Genomic DNA, 15,046 nt, shown 5'->3' with positions numbered 1-15,046 from the left:
TCCCAGGGCTACGTCATCGATGCTTCGAAGGTGCCCTTCCCTCCTGGAAAACCTTCCCGACGCTCAGGGATACTCCCGCTGCTGCCTTCTCGCTCTTTCCAAACGCGAGGGCATCTCCTGCATGCCCTGGGAGGAGCCGAGGGTGCCCGTCCTCCCGGGCTGCCCCCACCGCTCCCCAGCTGGGCACAGTTCAGGTGACAACAGAGTGTCTGCAAAACGGGGCGGACAAAAATAGCCCTCTCCTGCTGCCCCAAGCAGGGCTGGAACAGCGGGGCTGCCCCGGGCTCCTCTGAGCCTGAACTTGGGGGGTTTATTATATTTTGCTGGATGGAACAGAGGGAGGAGGCTAAAAACGCACACGGATATATCCGGGGAGCTGTCCTGGCATCTCCCGGCGTTGCCATGGCTCTGCAGCTGCACACAAACCGGGCACAATTAGGAGCTTTAATCTGACGTCTAATAAAATCCAATTTCACGAATCTGCCCGTAGAAGTAAAGGAGGTCAGGAGGAGTTTGCTGCTCTAATAGCGACTCAGTCATGCGGGTGGGAACATTCCCAGCGAGAAGCTTCCCTGGGCAGCAGGAGCGGCGGCTGTCCCGTCCCTGCTGCCCTTGAGCCCTGCCAGCCCGGATCTGGCCATTTTGCGGCTCCACTGAGATGCTCGGTCCCGGAGCTCCCAGTCCTGGGTGCGGGTCCCTCTCTCCCCTGCAGACCCCTGGCACACGGGGGGAGACGCAGGATCGCTTTGGGAATTGGGGAATTTTTTTTTTAATTTCTTCCCCAAGGAGATAAAGACATCGCTGCCCATGGCCGGGGGGCTGGAACGAGATGATCTTTAAGATCCTTCCGACCCAAATCATTCGAGGATTGTACGATTCTAAAGGCAGGGTGGGGGGAGGGAAGGGGGGAGCTGGGGGGGATTATCAGGTTTTCCTCCTCATGCACGACATTTAGAAGGATTTTCACGTCCTGAAGCACCACGGCTTGAGCGTTATTTCCCACCTGCGGGAAGGACGCACCTGCGGGATGAAGGAATGGTCCAGCCCCATCCTTTCCCTCCTGGGGGTACCCCCCACCTCAGCACCCACACACGGGAGGGGGGCACTGATGCCCCGCAGCCCCTGGGGCAGGACACCCCCCCCGCATCCCCGCTGTCCCCCCCATCCCGCCGGGGTCCCGCAGCTCTTACCGGGGCGGCGGTCGGGGCGGCCAGAGGCTGCCGGCTTGGGCACCGCCGGCTTTATCTCCGCGGGAGGGGCCCACCTATCGACGGCGGCAGCGCAATGCAGCGGCCCCCCCGCACTACGGCAATGCGGTACCGGGCGGGGGAGGAGGAGGAGGAGGAGGCGCGGGGGGGACGGGGGGAGGAGGAGGACGACGACGACGAAGAGGAGGAGGAGGAGGAGAAGGAGGGAGAGGCGGGAGAGACGAGGAGGTAATGTGTAGGGATGGTAAGGAGGTGGAAGGATGGGAGATAAAGGGATGGAGGAAGATGGAGGGATGGGGAAAATGGAGAGGGATGGGAAGGTGAAAGGGTGGAAGGCTGAAGTCAGAGGGAGGTGGCAAGATGGAAGATGGAGAGATGGGAGGAAGGTGGAAGGAGAAAAGATGGAGAGACAGGAGATGTGGAAGATGAAGGCATGAGAGGGAGGTGGAGAGACTGGAGGCAGAAGTATGGAAGGATGGGGAAAATGGAGGGAGAGATGGAGAGGTGGAGGGGTGGAAAATGGAGGGAGAGATGGAAGACTGAAATCAGAGGGAAACAGCAGGATGGAAGATAGAGGGATGGGGGAAAGATGGGAGGATAAAAGATGGAGAAACAGGAGAGATGGAAGATGAAGACATGAGAGGGAGATGAAGGGATGGAGGAGATGGAGAGACTAGAGACAGAGGAATGGGAGGAAGACAGGTAGATGGAGGGATGGTGAAAGGGTTGTTTGGAAGACAGGGGAAATGATGGAAGTGCTGTCCCAGGAAGACTGGGAGTGAAGGGACAGGGCTGGCTTTGGAGAGGGCCACCAAATCCCACATCCCTTGCTGTGGCCCCCGTGGTGCAGAAGGGCTGTGCTCCCACCGGGGCTGGGAGGAGAGGGGTCCCTGCAGGGCACAACACAACCCTGGGCAGACCCTGAGGGCACTGCCCCACATCTCTGCCCCATCAGTCCAGGAGCAAGTGACAGAGCAAGGGACAAACACAGCAAAACAGATTTCTGCACCTGCAATATGTGTGGGGGCTGCTCGGGAATTTGTGATTTAACAACACCATCTTATTTTTAATGGGAAGTGGGGTTCAAGTCCTAGGAGGACAAGGAAACCATAAACCTTCAGTAATATAATGACATCTTCTTTGCATAAAAAAAAAAATAATATGTAGTGGTCAGAATATTTATGTCTGTGTCAACTATGCATTTCCAAGGCCAATCCAAAATTTTCTGTGTCCCAAAGCCAAATATAGGTCAAAAGAAAGCTAATTTTGAGTAAAGCTATGAAATAACCCAGAACAGTTTTATGGCCCAGACCATCCTTCCAGTGAATTTAACAGCTAATTTAGATACCCTTATGAAGATACTCTTACCTTCCTAGGCTAATGGTACAAAACTTACTCATTATGTGGATAAAAATGTTCCTAACTTCTCATTAGTGCTTTAAGGGAGGCCTTTTTTAATGAATATTATAGCTCACTGGTATTTTCTTAGAAATATGATAGTCAAGCTATCTTTTGTTTTTATGAAGCATTCCTTGCACAACATAAAATGCACTGAGTGCCAGGAAAAATAAAAAAGAAACTTCCAAGGAGAAGGCTCTAAGAGGATTTAAAGATATTACGCCAGCCTTGTTTTGGGACAGGGGTAGAAGCTTTACCACAGGTCTGGATGGGCTGGAGATGGACAGCAAGTGTGATAATGTCGAGGAGGGAGAGATAAATCCCTTATTCTTCCTATCCACATTTTAGTGCTTTGCCCTTTTTTTACACGAGGGCTGAGGCAGCCTGGAAACAGAGGGGCAATGGCTGAGTTTAATAATGAAGATGGGGATGGAGTAAATCCTGGTCACGTCTGCCAGGTGAGCATGGGATGGGCCTCCCTGCCTCCTTTCCTTCTCCAGTAAATAGAATTTTTGTTCCCCCCCCTTTTCCCAGGCAGGAAGAAGGGAACTGGGCAGTGCCCTGTTCTGCACTGAAATAGAGCCTGATGGCCCATCAGCCTATAAATAGTCCAGGACCTGAGCAGGAGAGAGGGCTCTCAGACCTGGCTAATCCCGGCTCCCTTAAGCCACTTTACCCCAGGCTGGAGAGGCTTAAAGCCACAGCTGTGTGCCCAGGTTTGGCTGGCAAAGGACTTCACTGAGCACCTGTGGTCCCGGGGACCATCAGATTCAACAGCCATGCCTCAGTGGAATAATCTTCCCTCACAAAAAAAACGGTGTAAATCTGCCCTTAAATGTTCAGCCGTGTGAAATTACAGAGACCCGAGGAAGTGAAATCTGAGGGTGGCTGAAGTTTAGCGCCTCGTCTGCCTCCGTCTGGTGTCACACCCAGGGCCCCTGAAACAATTCCCTTCCATCATCCTGGGGCTTGATTCACCCTCCCTGCAAGCCACCACTAAATGATTTAGGATGACTCAAGAAAACAGAAATCCCCTTCCTCAGAAGGGATGGGCAGGCTGCACACAAACACGGCAGGGACTTCTTACTCCTCTCATCATCATCATCACCTCCACCCCATCCAGCCCCACAGCCCCTGGGTTGAGATTTGGTGCTTTAAACTAAACTAAAATTTCCATTTGCCCGGACATAACAACTGGAATTTATTTTTTTTCCCCAAGAGGCCCTCACAGTGTGACTGGGAGAGGGAATAATCCGCAGTGCTGGTAATTTGTATGGATCTGGGATGTGAGCACTCCAGGCTGCCTGCCTGGATTTGCCTGGCTCTGGGGGTGTTCCTGCCCATGAGTGTTCAGCTCACTGAGCAATTGTGAGTTTGTGGCTATAAAATGCAGCAGGTCTCCTCTGAAGGAGGGGGTTTGGGCAGGGCAGATGGCAGCCACGAGGAATGTCAGCCTGGATGTCACTCCAGGAGCTCTGGTCTCACAAGGGAGAAGTTGGGGCTGGACACAGGGATGGCTGCAAATTGCTGTGTTCTTCCTATGCAAAGAAAGAGAGTCCTTGAAAGGAAGAAGTGCAGCCTGGCCTCATGCAAGAGCCATTGGAAAAGCAGATCCAAGGTGGGTAGGGCAGTGGTTGTCCTCTAAAAGGCAGTTTGTGGACAGAGTGGAGGCTGTTAGGTTTCCTTCTTCCCATGTTCAGGCTTTCAGCTCCTTCCACACCAGCTTTGGAGGCTTTGTTGAGGTTTTGCACCCTGATATTTCAGCATTTACCATCTGCTGGGAGTGGACAAGCTCCAAACACTGAGGCACTGGCCCTCCTCTGCTCGTGTACACATCGTGCATCCCATGGCAATCCTGACTGCTGGTGCACACAAACCAGGTATCCCCATTGCAGCTAAACCCAGATTAACTGGTGCTAGAACAGGGTGGGATTCCCTGCTGTACATCCCAGGGGTTTCTGGAGCATGTGTACCTGGGGCTGGCTTTGGGTCAAACTTTCCAGGTCCCTGTGTTTACATGCCATGACCCTCCCAGTGTGTTTGCCTGGCAGCACTCCTGGCCCAGGGCACCAAATAGGAAAAGATCATAGGATTATAGAATCCCAGACTGGTTTGGGTTGGAAGGGATTTTACCATCATCTCATTCCAACCCCACTGCCATAGGCAGGGACATTTTCCACTAGACCAGTTTGTTCAAAGCCTCATCAAACTGGCCTTGAATACTTCCAGAGATGGAGTAGATTTCATGAACTTTTAACATAAGCAGGTTTTTCAGCTCATGCTCTTGTTGTAGACCTGGAGAGGAGAGATAAAGGCAGGATTTATGGGACAGAAAGGCAGGGGAAGAGGGAGAAAGGGAGTATTTTAAGGTCCTGCACTCAGCTCATGCTGCTGATACCTTTAAATTGGAGCCAGAGATTTAAAAATAACCTTTGGAAGTGATAACAAGACATCCAAGTCCTCCAGCCACTTGGCCAGCTGGGGATGGAGTCTGGTGTCGTCCCTGATGGGACAGCAGAGTTCCTAGTGCAGGGTGGGCTGCTCCTCAGGACCCACCATGGTGCTCACACCACTGGGACCTGCCCAGCGGGGTTTGATCACTGCCATTGGGGGTCCAAGGTGATCTGAGGTAGCAGTGCTGGAGGGACAATGCTTGAAGGCCTTGAAAACTGTTCCCATTCCTCCTGGGTGTCAGTGGTAGCACACAGCTCCAGGGGATGCTCTTCAGGAGCCCCTTTTCCACCAAATATCTGAGTGATGGGGAGGATAAAACTGCTCAGCCTGAGCTGCTGTCCATCTGGGAAGCAGCCAGGATGAACATTTCCATGCCCTGAAATATCTTTTAGCACCAGGGAAGGAGACAAGCACCATTTCATCCACATCTCATCGGGGACACTGTGACATTTCTGGTGCCTGGATGCAGCATCTGTGGGGGCTGTGAGACTCTGATCCCTTAAATCTCCCTGTGAGCTGAGGATGGGGCAGAGCCCCATCTAGGTCAAGCCCAAATGAGATAAGGCACCTCTGCCTTGTGCTTTAGTGCTGTTTGCAGGATGCTGCCTTGGCCCTGGACCATGCTGGGTTTTCAGCAGAGATGTCTGGTGCTGTGTCAAGCTACACCAGATTGATGTGTTTGTTTTGGCAGCTGTGCACATCTCCCAGTTAGGAAAAGCCTGATTAATCCCAGGGATGGCTTTTCCTATCAAACCACAGGCACTGAGTGAAAAGAGCCCTGGCTGCCCACATCTTCTGATGGCTTTAGTGGAAATGTTAAAGGAGATATCTGGATAACAGCATAAGCTTTGGGTGCATCCAAAGGGTGAAAAGAGGATCAGAGAATTTAATGACATTTTTTTTTTTTTTTGCTGAACCAACCCCTGTAAAAGCCCTAGGGTTTATATTGGTGAATAATTTGTTTTCATGTGGTGGTAGTGACTGGTATTGGCATCTCCCCTGATCCCACAAAGGAGTTGCTGGTCTAGGAGTTTTCTGCAGACATGGATCCTGCTCAGTGTTGTGCTGGTTTCTGCAAGATGATTTTCCAGTTTTTAGAGAGGAACAGATGAACCATAAGGCAGGAACTTGTGGAAGCAAGTTCACCACCTGCCTCTGGATTGCAGCAAGCAGCTGTCATCTCTCTTCACTGGCTTTTCCAAACTGGAGACATCTCTTTTGCACAGGTAAATCAGGCACTTTGTGACTCTTGTCTAACTCTCTCCACAATGTGAGTATTTTCAGATCAGACTCACGGTTCTGGGGGTCCTGATGCCAATTCCCTGTGCCCTTTGGGAACTCAGACTGCAGGTGAGGACAGCAGAGCTGCTCCCCTCACCATGGGGACAGTGATCCATGCCCTGATCTGACTTTGGTTTATTCTCCTGCCAATGAGGCACTTGGGTCACTTCTGCACATGTCCCAGAGCACCATTTCCACATGACAGGTAAAATATGCTGCTCAGGCACTGTGCTTCAGGAAAGCCTTTCCCTGCATTTCCAGCACATTCCCCTTTCCAATTTAAACCCATACAGGCAGGGGAAGAAGATGTCCAGGCATTTCTGTCAGGCCACAACCTGAGCATGGGCTTGGTGTCACAGCTGCTCTGGCTCTGACCAGAGATGGCCCCAGTGTGGCATCTAGGACGAATATTTTGGGTATTTTTTATCCATAGGTGGCAGCAGCTGCCTGTGCCGGGCGGACGCTGCCCTAATCCCAAACCTGGCAGTGAGTAACGGAGCTGGGCAGGCAGGGCAGGAGGAGGAGGAGGAGGAGGAGGAGGAGGAGGAGGAGGAGGAGGAGCGAGAGAAGGAGGAGGGGAAAAGGAGGACAAGCCTGAGCACAGGTCCTGCCTGCTCCCTCCTCTGCAGCAAGAGGTCCTCAACAGAGGGAGAGCTGGGGAAACGCCTGCACGGGGCAGGACCAGGCTGAATGGCGCTGTGGAGAGCTCAAATCTGTGTTACTGACCAGACTGCCCGGAGAAGCTGTGGCTGCCCCATCCCTGGGGGGATTCAAGGTCAAGTTGGACAGGGTTTGGAGACCTCTGGATTAGTGGAAGGTGTCCCTGCCCATGGCAGGGAGCTGGAATGAGATGAGCTTTAAGGTCCCTTCCAACCCAAACCATTCTGTGGTTCTGCTGCTGTGCCAGGACTAAGTGCTGCCTTCTTACCCAGGAAGAAAATTGCTGCATACTCTGGTGGGGAAGGGGCTGCTGGACAACCTTTTATTGACCGAATTCCTGAAGGCACTGGGATGTCACATCCCTAGGAAAAATGTGGTAGCAGCATGAAGCCATTGGGGTACCCCGAACACCCACTGATGCTGGCCCACGGGTGCTGGTGGAGTCCAGAGCCAGCAGCTCCTTCAGCTCTGGAGCCTTTGCTGGCTTCCAGAAATTTCTGCCAAGTTCCAAATGACACAAAAGGCTCTTCCTCAATGGCCCACACAAATGGCAGATAACAAAAGCCAGTTGCCAGAAGCTAAAAGCCAGATTTAAAAAAAAAAGAAAAAAAAAAAAGAAGAAAAAAAACCCACAGAAACCTTGCTAAAAAGCAAACTGGAGACACTTGCAGTCCTGGGCTCTAGCCTTGAGGCACTAATGAGAGGAAAACCAAAGAGAAAAATCTATCCAAATCTTGTCATCTGCTCATTTTAAAAGTACCATTTCTTGATCAATATAAATGAAATGTATCTTCCTCTTTTCAACACACCTGATATGAACAGGCTTTGTCCTGGGAAACCAGACTGGCTGCTCAATCTCCCCTGGCTGCTCTGTCCTACCCATGCTGCTCCTGCTGCACCATTAAGGCAAAATGGAATTGATTTTGAGAGGAAAAGCAGAACAAGGCACGATTTGCTGGAGACTAATCCCCCTGAAGCAGCAAAGCCCCAGTTCACCCCTCATGGCTGTGGGGGCAGCATCACACCCCCAGTGTTATCTGCTTAATGAGGTGATCCTTTAAAAGCAGCCCCAAATGTGGGTGTAAGTGGTGAAATTGCACAAAGGGCTGGGGCAGGTTTGTTCATTTCTGCTCTATCATTAATTAAAGCAATTAGCCTGCTCAGGCTCGGTGGGGTACACAATCATCCTGTACCTGCTGTGGAGAATACAATCCATTATAGAATATAATCTTTCTATCAATACACTCTAATTGCTCTGTACATTATTAGGGGGATGGAGGATGCAGGAATTCATCTCTAGGGAGTTGAGGAGGAACCTGAGAGATGACACAGGCTACACTAAAACAAAAGTGACTTTTCATGTCTGAAGCACTGAATTTTTAGCCTTCTATCATTCCCTTCCAGGCCAGGAAAATCTCCCAAGCCTGTGCCCTGGAACTCTCCATGCTGTGTAGCCAGGGCTGGGAGTGTCAGAACCCTGAAATCCAACCAGTGACCAAACCCAGTCATGCAGCACAGAAGCAAAGCCTTATGCTGGGCATGAAAACAACCATGTGGCTGTTTAAACTGCCTGTTGGAATTTGTGTATTCAAAGTCCACCTCAACCTTTAGCCAAACCCTTCCCTGGAAAGCACTGAGTCAGTATGATCAGTGGGGAAACTGAGGCACGGCTGGAGGAACTCAATCCCCAGCTGGACCACACATGTGCCTGTGGTCGCCCTTTAACCTCTGGGGTAAATTTTGTAAACAATCCATTTATTTACAGGCTTTATTTGCTTTATCTATTTATTTACTGCCAAGGCTTTCCCTGAAAGCTGTGCTGGCTGCTTTCCTCAGAGGGTGCAGGCAGTGTCCGTGCCAGGGGCCATGGCAGGGGTCAGTGTGGCCTTTTTCCTGGGTCAGCTGGGGACATGGCTCACATGGAGTGTCCCCATGCTGGGGTGGTCATACCCCCCTGAGAAACACACCCCTGAGGGCAGCTCAGCCCTTTTGCTGCCCCATGAGCTGTGCAGGGAGATTGATGTCCTGGAGCAACCCAGGGCAGCCTCCCCTGGCACTGGGTCCTCGCTCTGATGATTAAAGAATAACTCCAGATTAAGGAAAAAAACAGACTAGGGAGGAATGAAGCTCGTTGCATGGGGAGTTTGTGACAGAACCACCCCAGGCTGGGATGTGGGCTCCCTTCTGCCTTCAATCTCTAAAATGGTTAAAGCATCACCCCCCAAAAATATTCTTTCCCACAGCTGCACCCAAACTGCAAGGTTTTACTGCAGCCCTCAGCATGCTGGGCTGCAAAACTCTGCTCTGGAGCATTACTGAAATTTAGGAGAGAGAAAATGAGCAATCTTGTAGGTATACCAAGTACCAAACTTTGTGGAGATACCTTAAGGTTCTGTCTTCTCTTCGAGTGTTTTGTTCTCAACCCCATTTCCATTTCCAAGGAAATTGTCTGTGAAGTTTCTGTTCCTCTTCAACAGATCTGCTTCCTCGTACACATCCATTGCCTTGGCTCTCCCAGCCTCACAAAACCAGTGGTTCATGGAGCAGCAGCACCTGTACAGGATGCTACCCTGGTACCCAAACACAGAGGAGCTGCTCTGTGCTGTGGGCTGTACTTTGGCCTTGCTGCAAGCTTTTCCTCTGAAATAAAGGGTTCTTTTCCAAAACTGATAAAGCCCAGCCGGTTCAGAATCCCTTGAATCCGTATTTATTTATTTTTCATGTTTACCCTCATTTTAAACACAGCATTGCTTGAAAGGAGAAAGAAACTTCTCCAGCTCAGAACTGGAGCTGAGCCACCTCAGAAATGAAGAGATGGGGGGTGGGCAGGATTTTTGGGAGGGTCATTACTGAAATTTAGGAGAGAGAAAATGAGCAATCTTTTAGGTATAACAAATACCAAACTACCTTTGTGGGGATACCTTAAGGTTTGGCTTCTCTTTGTGTGTTTTGTTCTCAACCCCATTTCCATCCCAAACAGAAGGAAATTGTCTGCGAAGTTTCTGTTCCTCTTCAACAGATCTGCTTCCTCGTACACATCCATTGCCTTGGCTCTCCCAGCCTCACAAAACCAGTGGTTCATGGAGCAGCAGCACCTGTACAGGATGCTACCCTGGTGCCCGAACACGGAGGAGCTGCCCTGTGCTGTGGGCTGTACTTTGGCCTTGCTGCAAGCTTTTCCTCTGAAATAAAGGGTTCTTTTCCAAAACTGATAAAGCCCCTTCGAATCCCTATTTATTTATTTTTCATGTTTACCCTCATTTTAAACACAGCATTGCTTGAAAGGAGAAAGAAACTTCTCCAGCTCGGAACTGGAGCTGAACCACCTCAGACGAGCAAGATTTTTTGGGCGGAACCCCCTCTCTCGGGGCTCCGGGCGTTGTTGCAGCGTTTCTCGAGCGCTTGGCGGGTGTCCCCCGTCCCGGCCGCGACAGTCGCGATGGATGGATGGCAGGGGCGTGTCGGGCGCGCCCCCGCTGCCATTGGCGGAGCGGTGGCCGGGCGTGCCCGGCGCGGATAAAGCGGCGCTGGCGCGGGGGCGGCTCGGCAGCGCCGCGGCTCAGGCCGTGCGGTGCCACCGAGCGATCCGCGCCGGAGCCCGGCCCTGCCCTGCCCTGCCCTGCCCGGAGCCCGCCGGACCCGCACACGGCCCAGGTGCGCTGCCGGGGGGGAGCGGGGCGGCCCCGAGCCTTTGCTTTGCCAGGGGGCCGCTGTCGGGTGGAATTTCGCCGTGCCTCAGTTTCCCCACTAAGGCTGATTCCCCCCGGGTGTCCGGCAGCTGTTGGCAGCTGGCGCGCGTGACCCCCTGAGCGGCTTTTGGAGCTTTCTTGGAGAATAAGGGGTCGGGCTGTGGGAAGAGTTCGCTGCTGGCAGGAAGGGGTTTTGTACCCGGAAGAGGGAAAGAACTGGAGCTCCAGTTCAGAAAGAACTTCTCCAGTTCACAACTGGAGCTGGACCACATCAAAGGTGGAGCGCGGGCGGGTTTGTCCCGGCTCTGGCTGATGGGGAGGCTGCCGAGGACAGGCTGGGGCTGGAGTTTCTTGCAGGAACACCCTCGGTGTGTGCCCCAGCTCAGGACAGGCTGGGGCTGGAGTTTCTTGCAGGAACACCCTCGGTGTGTGCCCCAGCTCAACGTTTCTCTGCTTCTTATGCAACATCCGCCCGGGATTTTGTAACTCCAGATGTTGACCTAAGGAGGGGAGTTGGATTCCTGCAAGAAAAACACCCGGGGTGGGGCTGGGGGGTCGGGAAGGGGCTGTGCTAGGCTGTGCTCTGCGCAGGCAGTTGTGTATGACGGAATTATTTTGGCTTTGCACATAGCTCTTGGAGCTCTGTGGGTTTAATCTGTGTGCAGTGAGCACCAGCCGCTGTTCCCAGTGCAGGGCTAGGAATGGAGCTCTGTAAATGGCTCCATTTACACCCCTGCAGCTTCTGGGGGTGCAGGGCTGGGTCAGGGTGGGTGCTGACAGCTGCCCCTGTGCTCCCAGGTTCAGATCTGCACAAGAACCAAGATCAGGAACCATGGCATCCATCCCATCCAGCGGCTCGCTCATGGCCACGCACAACTATCGCAGAAGTAAGGGCAGGCTGGGGGCTGGGGGGGCTTGGGGGGCTGGGTGAGCACATGGGGGTCTCTGCCAGTTGTGGGGGATGTGGGGGGATGCTCAGGTGGAGCTGAGCTCGGCTCTGTGCCTTCAGCTGCAGCCCCATGTGAGTGTTTGGTGAGGAAAGGGCAAAGCCAGCAGTGGCCCTGCTGCTGCCCAGACCCTCCTCAGGGCCCCCCAGCCCTTCTGTACCAGCTGCTGAGTGGGCTCAAATCTCTTCACTTGTTACTAAGATTCTAGGGGATGGGGTGGATGGTTTCACCTTGCACTGTTGCTTCAGAAATGAGCTCCAAAACCAGTCTGGGCAATGGTTGCTCCTCGTTCCTCATCTGGGAGAGAGTTTCTGGTTTAGTGGATTGCTTAAACCAGAGGGAATTAAAGGATTCCCCTGAGATGAAACAAGCAGCAGGCTTGTAGCTGTTGTACTAAAAGCACATGGATTATACACAGGAATTTGCATCCTCTTGGCCTCAAGTCATCTCTCAAGGCCACTAAATGTTGTCCTTGGGATTGCAGTTTTTTTCCTGCAGAGGTGTTCAGGTGTTTTTTGGCTCCCTGCAGCTGGAATCTCCCCAGTATTCCCTTCCTAGTGGTTTTTGCTGGCCTGGCACTAAACTGGGCAAGCAGTGGAGTGAGTCAGTGATGAGGCTGAGCTGTATCACCCAGGCACAGCCTCACCAAGGCTGTGTTTTCCTTCTCATGGCATGACCAGGGGTCAGCAGTGGTTCTGATGGCCGTGATTTTTCCACAGGGCGCCTGAGCTCCACATCCAGCACCAGCTCCTGCAGCTCAGAGTTCTCTGGGGAGGTCATCCCCCATGGCCCAGGTAAGTGTCACCTGTCCTGGCTCATGGCAGCTCTTACTGGAGGTGACCCAGCCCCTCCTGTGGGGTGAGGTTGGGGTGCCCAGGTCACACTGACCTGGCATTGCACCGCTCCTCAGACCTGCCCAAGTCTGACCCCGGCCAGTGGTGGGCCAGCTTCTTCTTTGGGAAGACGACTCACCCAGCCATGACAACGGTGTCAGAGTCCCAGGAGAGGTGAGTGCTTTGGGGTGACACGGGGGAGCAGCACCAGAGGCTATCCCTGCTGCATCCCCAGGGCACATCCTGACCCCATGGACCCATCCATGCCCAGGGCTCCCGGATTAACACAGAGCAGTAGTGCCACGTCTGGGGGCCGGCACGATGGCTGACCGTGCCTGTGCTGTGTGTTGCAGCCTGGGAGCCCTGCGGGTGGCCACAGGACCGGTGGCCTGCGGGCTGGTGGCAGCCCCGGGCGCGGGCCGGAGGCGCCACGCCAGCGAGTCGAGCATCGCGGCCGCTCCCTCCCACCCGGCGGGCACAGCCCCTCCCCTGTAGAATAGCCGGCTGCTCCAAGCGAAATGCGCTGCTTTCTCATGGAAAACCGCAGCGACCCCGACGATTCCACTCCAGCCTTTTTTACTCTCTCCCGGTGCAACTAAGTCCTCTCGAAGCACATGCAGAAACACGTTTTTATTACCCTAAACTCGTGCAATGGTAATGAATAAACTTGAGCAGCCTCTTAAGACGTTGTGGGTTGTTTCTTTGTCCGTGGAGGGGGAGAGCAGAGCGGTGCTGGGGGGTGTTGGTGGGGCTGGAGCAGGACACAGCACAGCAGCAGCAGGATGTGGTGCCAATACCACGTGCCAGCCTGGCTCTGTGTGTTTTGCACATGAGCAGGACCTGGCTGGGCTGTGCTGGTGTTGCAAACGCCTTCCCTCGCCCTCTTCTCTCCTTACTTGGCTACACAGCCTGTCCCTGCTGGCACTGAACTTGTTTTGTTCTCTGAGCACACGGCTGCTCTGCGCTGCTTTGGTAGCTCCAGGGGTAGGAGCGAGTGCCAGGGCCTGAGCAGGTGTGGCTGGGGCTGGGGAAGGATTTGGGTGCACAGTGACCCCTCCACAGTGAGGAGAGAGGTTAAACTTGCTCAAGACATGCATTTTATGGACCTGGATGTCAGGCTGGAGCTCATGGTGTGGACGGCAGCTCAGAGGCTTTGCAGCTCTGGACCCCAACTGCCCCAGGTGCTGTTTTGCCTGATTTTTGCCTTCAATTATTCAGTTTGGCTGTTTGATCTTTCTGTGACCAGCCCAATAGCTGGGAAAACAAGAGCCTGTGTGAAGGGAGCGCCTTTGTTCCTGCTGGAGGCAAAAACACCAACCTTGCAGAGGTTTATTTAAAGGTGCCAAATCTTCCTGTCTGCTCCCAGCCACAGCACAAGGTGTGGGGCTGTCCCCGTGGGCACTGGGGGCTGCTGGTGGCAGCTGAGGCCATGGGACCCCTGAGCTGTGGCTTTGCCTCCTGGTGTCCCGTGCTGGCAGGACAAAGGGCAGGGAGCAGCTGGGGCAAGTGGCTGCTCTGCTTTGTGGCTGCTTGCAGGGACACCCAGGGTCACTTCCAGTTCTGTTGTTTTTACAGTGGAAAGTGTTGAGTAAGCTTTTCCCTGAGCTCTGCTTCCCCAGGCCCTGGTCCTTGTCAGGGCAGAGTGTCTGTGTCCCCTGTCCCTCCGAGGGGCCGGGGCAGCACTGGCACCTCTGCTCTCCCTGTGTCAGTGTGTGCATCCAACAGGGGTGGCTTCAGGGCTCTTCCAGCAGTCTGGGCACTGCCAGCACCCTGAAGGTGAACCCCATGTCCATGGCAGCAACTGATCTGATGTGACTTCCAGTCAGGCAGCAAACTGCAGTTGTTGTGGGGCTGCCTTTAAACGTCATGAAACACAGGAAAATCAAGATAAAATAAACCCTTTCTGAGTAAGACAAGGCAAGGTGGGCTGGCTGGCTGGGACATGTGGTTGTGGCACTGCTCCATGGTCTTCCCAGGCCCAGCAAAGCTCTTTGGGTGCTGCTCAACCCCAGGGTGCCTCAGTGATCTCCTCTGTTGCTGGTTGCCAGCAAAAGCCATATATTTTGGAGAGACAAATATTTTTTTCCAAGCCTGGAAATCAGTGTGGACACACAAAGGTAAAGTCAATATTCCTGTATATGCTTGTTGGTCTTGTGATCATGGAGGGACAAACCCAGCAACTGTCCTCAGGCACCCAGGGGAGGCAGTGACAGGGCAAAGGCACCGATGCCACATCCCTGGCTTTCATCTGGGCATGTTGCCCAGCCTGATCCAGCTCTAAGTGAGCTGCTCTGTGATGCCACGAGCACATGAATGCTCCCCTATCCAGTGTTTGGATGCTGGATGAAGGTTAAGTTCATTCCCACATTGCTCCAAGGTGGGATGGATTTACAGCAGGGACTGCAAAACCTGTCAGAGGCTGCCCCTCTGCCCATGGTTCCCTGTCCAGTGAAGCAAAACTGCCTGGAAAAACCCTGCTGAACTAAAGGCTGTTTTTCTGAATGTCTGTGAAGTGTCACAGACTCAGACTCCTTCTCTGCTGGGAGTGGAGATACAGAGAGAGTCCAGATCCCCCC

General features: G+C 53.3%; 1 protein-coding gene and 1 long non-coding RNA gene across 2 annotated transcripts; both read left to right on the top strand.

Moving 5' to 3' along the window:
- The first annotated feature begins 6,048 nt into the window (after positions 1 to 6,048).
- Positions 6,049 to 10,228, top strand: LOC136564063 (uncharacterized). Its single transcript, XR_010784678.1, has 2 exons — positions 6,049 to 6,286; positions 9,479 to 10,228. It is a non-coding gene; the product is annotated as an uncharacterized lncRNA (long non-coding RNA).
- Positions 10,229 to 10,529: 301 nt separating this feature from the next.
- Positions 10,530 to 13,153, top strand: PPDPF (pancreatic progenitor cell differentiation and proliferation factor). The gene is made up of 5 exons (XM_066561627.1): positions 10,530 to 10,655; positions 11,489 to 11,577; positions 12,357 to 12,431; positions 12,548 to 12,644; positions 12,824 to 13,153. The coding sequence occupies exons 2-5, from the start codon at positions 11,523 to 11,525 to the stop codon at positions 12,963 to 12,965; spliced, it is 369 nt and encodes a 122-aa protein (XP_066417724.1). The 5' UTR covers positions 10,530 to 10,655; positions 11,489 to 11,522; the 3' UTR covers positions 12,966 to 13,153.
- Positions 13,154 to 15,046: the final 1,893 nt, after the last annotated feature.

Source organism: Molothrus aeneus, chromosome 17 (assembly GCF_037042795.1).
Source record: "Molothrus aeneus isolate 106 chromosome 17, BPBGC_Maene_1.0, whole genome shotgun sequence".
Taxonomy (NCBI): Eukaryota; Metazoa; Chordata; class Aves; order Passeriformes; family Icteridae; genus Molothrus; species Molothrus aeneus.
Note: the sequence above shows the minus strand (reverse complement) of the source record. Positions and strands in the feature narration are given on the sequence as shown.